At 59.9% G+C, this 6,124-nt stretch overlaps 1 protein-coding gene across 1 annotated transcript; it reads left to right on the top strand.

Moving 5' to 3' along the window:
• Positions 1-1,317: 1,317 nt before the first annotated feature.
• Positions 1,318-5,731, top strand: EN2 (engrailed homeobox 2). The gene is made up of 2 exons (XM_075550774.1): positions 1,318-2,008; positions 5,415-5,731. The coding sequence occupies exons 1-2, from the start codon at positions 1,318-1,320 to the stop codon at positions 5,729-5,731; spliced, it is 1,008 nt and encodes a 335-aa protein (XP_075406889.1).
• Positions 5,732-6,124: the final 393 nt, after the last annotated feature.

The following is a 6,124-nucleotide window of genomic DNA, read 5'->3' as shown; positions in this document are numbered from 1 at the left end:
AATGTTACAAATATCACTCTTACAGCATCTATAGGCGCAGAGTGGCTTGGCAGAGCTGGGGCTGTGCTTTCTCAGGGCACAGACCAGCCTTTGCGTGAGGGAGCGAAAGCGAGTGGCGGGGACGTGGTGGGGTCTCCCTGCGGTGGGGAGCTCCCTCCGCTTGCCAGCCTCAGCACCCCGCGCGGGGGCTCCGCGAGGATGCGGCCGCTTTAAGAGGGGGGAGGCGTGGGGCCGCGAGGGAGGGGCCCAGGCCGGCTCCTGTCAGTGAGCGGCGGCCGGTGGATCACGTGGGCGCGCCGCGCCGTGCCCATTGGCCCGAGGCACGTGTCCAGGAGACCGGCCCGCGACGTCACTCCAGGGGTCTCTATTAAAAATAAGAACAAAAATCCAGAGTGAAAGTGTTTCAGGCTCCGCTAAGTGGCCTCCAAATTCCCCCAGCCCGCGTGCGCGACGAGGCAGCGGCCGGTGCGGACTCGCGGGGGGCCAAGGGCGGCGGCCAGCCTGCGCCCGCCCTCCGACTCCTCACCCATGTGCCCGGGACCCCGGGGCTCCGCCGGGGCGCCGTGCGGCCGAGGCGGCGGGGCGGCGTCCCCATGCCGGCTGGGTGCGCCCAGCGGCCAGCGGGGAGGCGGCCGTGCTTGAGGGCGCGCGATCGCCCAGTGCAGCCCGCAGCCCGCGCCCCTCCATGTGCGTGCCGGCGGCGGCGGCGGCTCCCGCGCTGACGGACCCCGCCCCGCACCTCCAGGCTGCGGGGTAAGCGCGCCGCTGCGGCTGCGGCTGCGGCTGCGGCCGGGCCCGGCGGGCTGCAGGGGCAGGCGCGGGCCGGGCGAGCAGAGCGCGGCGGCGGGCACCGAGCCGCCTGGATGTGCACAAGCCCAGCCCCGCGCGGCAGCCTCGGCAGCGCCGGAGCGGGAGGCGGCGCCGGGCTAGAGCGGAGCCGCAGTGGACAGGGCGCGGGGGCGGTCCGTGCGGGCGCCGCCGCCGCCTGCCCCGCGGCTACTATTGTTACCGTCGGGCTTCCGCCGCGCTAAGGAAGGAGCCCCGGACGCTGCAGCCTCCGCTGCGGGGCGCGCCGCGCCAATATTGCAATTCGTCGCCCGCAACTCTTGGATTCAAGCGTGGCTCCGCTCCGAGGCGCACCGGCCACTTTGGAGACAACCGCCCTGGCCGCGGCCGCTTCGCCCAGCCTCCGAGGAGTCCGCGGGGCACGAGAGCGGGCCGGCGGCGGGGGACTCCTAGGGTGCCGCGGGCGGGCCGAGGGCTGATTTGGGGAAGGGGTCCCCCAACGGGAACAATTTGGGATTTGGGGTGAACAGTATGGAGGAGAATGACCCAAACCCCTGCGAAGCGGCGGCGGAGGGGCAGCGGCCGCCGGAATCCGGCACGGGAGGCAGCTCCGGCGGCGGCGGCGGCAGCGGCGGCGGCAGCCCCAGCGACTCGGACACCGGCCGCCGGCGGGCTCTGATCTTGCCAGTGGTCCTGCAGGCACCGGGCAACCACCAGCTCCCGCACCGCATCACCAACTTCTTCATCGACAACATCTTGCGGCCCGAGTTCGGCCGGAGGAAGGACCCGGGGGCTTGCCCGGGCGCCCGGGGAGGCCGGGGCGCCGAGGAAGGAGCCGCAGGAGGCGGCGGCGCCGGCGGCGCCGAGGGAGGCGGGGTCGCGGGCGGCGCCGAGCAGCTCCTGCGGGCCGGGGGTCGGGAGCCCCGGCACCACCCTGCGACTGCGCCCGGAGCCGGCGGGCCGCTGCCGGGCTGCGAGGGCGACTCTGCCGGAGACGGCGAAGGAGGCTCCAAGGCTCTCGCGTTGCACAGCGGGGCCAAGAAAGGCGCCGATCCCGGGGGTCCCCTGGACGCCACGCTGAAGCCCCGCGCCTTGAGCGGAGGTGACCTGTCGGTGAGCTCGGACTCGGACAGCTCGCAGGCCAGTGCCAACCTGAGCACGCAGCCCATGCTCTGGCCAGCCTGGGTCTACTGCACGCGCTACTCCGACCGGCCTTCTTCAGGTAAGTCCTGCGGCCACCGCGCTCCCTGCCGGCCCGCCAGCCGACCCAGGGAAGGCCCGCCCGGCCCAGGGCGGCGCTGGGAACGCTCCTGCCGCCCGGGCGGCGGCAGACTTGAAGGAGGAGATCCACCCCACAAAAAGACACACACAAAGGCTGTGTGCCACACGTCGCCCACACAGCGATTCTGGAGAACGAGTCACAGAGAGTAAAGACAGACTTACTTAGAACAACAGAGAGGCTCTCTCTCTCTCTCTCTCTCTCTCTCTCTCTCTCTCTCTCTCTCTCTCTCTCTCTCTCTCTCTCTCTCCTCCCTCCCTCACTCCCTGTGTGTGTCTAGTGCCCCCCACCCCCACCCCCTCACTTTCTTCCTCACACATGGTGGCCTTTTCTCCATCTCCAAACCCCAACCCTTCCCTGGCTGTAAAGGATTTATTTGCTAGGAACCGGAGCACTGGAAGACAGACCAGGAAAAAAGAACTCTCCACCCCTTCCCCAACTCAGACCAGATCAGTCCCATGCCGCGCACCCCCAAATCTAGACCTTTCTGAAATCTAGTTATAATAGATGCGGTCTGGGGGCTGGGGGACGCGGGAAAGTGCGCTCTGTGTTTCCCCCATCCCTTAGGCCTGGGCTGAGGATGGGCAGAGGACCCCCGCTGGGAGGGAAGTGCTAAGAAAGAGAAGTGTCTGTTTTTCCATTGCTCTTTTTATTTGCCTGAAGCCAGTGCCACCAGGCTCCGGATCCATCCTGCACCCGGCTCGGAGGCGATCGGGCGGCGTACCAGAAAGCTTCCAAACAGCCAGGACTTTCTGGTACAGAGGTTTCTTCTCGGCTGCCCTGTGTGTTCCCGCCAGAGCCCGAGATGTGTGCAGGGGGGCCGGGTCTGTTTTTCACGCGACCGGGTTTTAAAAAGCAAAATCTGTGTCACATAGAAATCATCAGGCACATTAAATTCGGACTTGGGTCCCGGAACCGCCATTAGGAACGGGTCTCTATTTGTGGAAAAGATTTTCCCGGGTCTGCTGAGTCTGTAGCTCCGATGAGATCGCCCCTTGAACCCCCCAAACCCATCTCTGTTTTGGCGGTATCGGTTGCCCAGTTTACAACACGACCTACTACTCCTCGGGCCGCCTCCCCGCAAAAATACGAACCCGTGTATTTCTAATGAAATACTACATTTCCAGTTAGATCTGAAAATTGCTCCATTGTTCTCGCCTCCCTCCCTTTGTTAATATTTAATTAACATATAGTCTCACAATGCCCAGGCGGGCGAGAAACCGCGCTTTGTGCCGGGCAGGCAGTCTGGGCCGCCACCGCAGGCCCAGCCGAGCCTGCCTGCGGGAGCCGAGAAGCCCCGGCCAGCCGGAGCCGCGGGTATTTCTGTCTTAAAAAAGCAAGACAAAAACTAGTCCTTAAAATAATGTTTGTGTTTCGCAGCGTTTTCAAAAGAAAAGGGAGTTTTCCTGCGATGATTTGGTATCCGAGACTCAAGCTTTGCGATTTGAAACAAGATAAAAAAAAGAAAGAGTATCCGAAATCTGTTTTGGGGGAGAATTTCCACGTTGCAAACCAATGCCTCTCACTTGTGGGCGGAAGTATGTGTGAGGCCTGTGCTGAGTAAAGCCCCGCCATCGGTGGAGCAGGGGGTACAGAGGTACAGGGGGTGCTCAGAGCACAGGCGACAGAGAACCAGCGCCTGCGCTGGTGCTGGGCTCTGCCTGTACTTTGCTGGTTTGGTGTCACATCCCAGGCTGGCTGCCCCCCATAGCGTCCTACGTCCTCACCAGCACCCTGCCCACCCCAGGAGAGAGCTGGACTGGGCAGGGCCCTAGTCCCATAGACTTGTAGACTTCTGCTAGTAAGGAGGCAGGTGCTATCCAGCAAGCTGGACCTGGTGCTGCTTCTGGGAAGAGATGTGGGGGTGTCTGCTGCCCAGATGCTTTGGGCAGCTTCCTTCTTAACTCCCACCCCCCAGCCCCCTTTTCCAAGTAAGGCTTCCCATGGAAAGTGCTGGGATACTGCTCTTGCAGGGAGTTCTTTGGTCTCCTCCCACCTCGCCAACTCTTAGGGACTCCCTCCACCTAGCGCCTAGGTAGGAGGGGCACCCTGCAGCAAGAAACACAGCCGCAGTTCATCCGAGAGCCCGCTTTGCTCAGTTCACTGCAGCTTATTATCCTACTCACAGCTGAAGGTGCCCGGTGGGAGAAAATTGGGTCAGGTCTCCCCAAAAGATTAGTCTCAGGTTTTTCCATTGATAAACCCCGGACGTAAGCTCAAGACATCTTCCTTCAATATCCCTGTCTGTGCCTTTTCCCTTCCCTATAACCTGATGTTTACCTTTTGGGGCAGATCTAGGGGTTAGCTTCTCCATACCAAAAAGAAAGAAAAGGAAGAAGTTAACTTTTGGCTGCCTCTCTCTGCTCCCATGATCCCGGACCTTTCCTGCTAGTCTGTCCTTCCCTGGAACAGCCTACCAGAAACCAGCCAGTGGCAGGCTTGTTGGGAGGCAAGCTACTGAAGAGATGGAGGTGGGGCAAGAAGTGGGGCTTGTCTTCCCAGCTGTCAGATGCTCCTACCTGGCCTCTGAACAGTCTGGAAAGTGGGCCAGCATTCTCCAAGAGCAAGGGCCAGCTCACCTCTCCCTCAGGCTGCTGGGGAAGCTTCTAAAGTGGGAAAAGACTGCCTAGTGGTTCCATACTCCTTCATGACCCAGGAACCAATGTGGGTGTAGGTGTCTCTCATTAAAGAAGACAGTGAACTTGGGTAGACTGGATATAAAAGGTGGGATGCAGGAGTGGGGGACCAGGTGGGGGGCTGGGACAGGTTGGGACACAACCTCTCCTGTGCTCAGGGCCCACCTGCCGGGTGCCCACAGCCCCTGTAGGGGTCCCCATTGCAACCCTTAGAGGTCTTCCCCTAGGTCTTAGGCTACCCCCAACACCTTCCCTGTCTTACTCCCTCACCTCTCCCCCCAATTTACTCTCTCTCTCCCTTTTTCTGGAAAGAGCCTCAGAAAGAACTGGGAGAAGCTGTGCCAGGAGTTGGTTTGACTTTTGTTTGTTCTGCTGTTCTCTGGGAGTTTTACTCTGCTCTGGAGACCACTCTGTGACAGACCAGGGCCCCTCCCTCCTTCTCCCCCCCAGCCCCTGAACCCCATGAGCCTACTCATACCTGACACCTGGACTTCTGGCCTATATTCTCACTCCTTAGGAGTGGGCCTGTGGAGGCCAGCTGGTAGTTCAGCTGAGTGGCCATGTTGAATCCCTTCCCCTTGCTCTCGCTGGGTCTCTGGGCCCCGCCCACACACAGAAGGTGGCTATTTTTGGAGCTACCTCTAAGTAAGGAGGTAAGCGGTGGCTTCCGTGGATGACCCAGTGTCTCTCTGTCTATCGTGCCTACTGTACAGGCCCCAGGTCTCGCAAACCAAAGAAGAAGAACCCGAACAAAGAGGACAAGCGGCCGCGCACCGCCTTCACCGCGGAGCAGCTGCAGAGGCTCAAGGCGGAGTTCCAGACCAACAGGTACCTGACGGAGCAGCGGCGGCAGAGCCTGGCGCAGGAACTCAGCCTCAACGAATCACAGATCAAGATTTGGTTTCAGAACAAGCGTGCCAAGATCAAGAAGGCCACGGGCAACAAGAACACACTGGCTGTGCACCTCATGGCCCAGGGCTTGTATAACCACTCCACCACGGCCAAGGAGGGCAAGTCGGACAGCGAGTAGGGCACGGGCGGCGGGCGGGCGCTGGGATCCCGTTTACAGTCCACGTTAAACAATGCAATAATTTAAAAAACATAAAGGGCCAGTGTATAAAGATTATACCAGCATTAATAGTGAAAATATCGTGTATTAGCTATGATTCTGCAATATTCTATGTATATATAATTTACAGGTGGTGTAAAATCCAAAATAACTGACTATAAAATATTTTTGAGTTTTTTTGTGTTTGTTTATGAGACTGTGCAAATTTTATGGTTTGTTTTTTTTTGCAAGGGGGGCTGTTTAGGGTTTCATCTCTTTTAATCCCCTAAGCTCCATTTTGGGACATTGGATAATTTTTTTTATTACTCAAAAGAAGGAAAAAATTAAAACAACTTGCTGAAGTCCAAAGATTTT

Source organism: Tenrec ecaudatus, chromosome 5, assembly GCF_050624435.1.
Source record: "Tenrec ecaudatus isolate mTenEca1 chromosome 5, mTenEca1.hap1, whole genome shotgun sequence".
NCBI classification, from domain to species: domain Eukaryota; kingdom Metazoa; phylum Chordata; class Mammalia; order Afrosoricida; family Tenrecidae; genus Tenrec; species Tenrec ecaudatus.
Note: the sequence above shows the minus strand (reverse complement) of the source record. Positions and strands in the feature narration are given on the sequence as shown.

Bases quoted from the DNA above. Each gene is read 5' to 3' on its own strand.
- EN2 (XM_075550774.1), top strand. From the start codon at position 1,318: ATGGAGGAGAATGACCCAAACCCCTGCGAAGCGGCGGCGGAGGGGCAG. The intron at 2,009-5,414 runs GTAAGTCCTGCG...CCTACTGTACAG, and splicing joins CTCCGACCGGCCTTCTTCAG to GCCCCAGGTCTCGCAAACCA.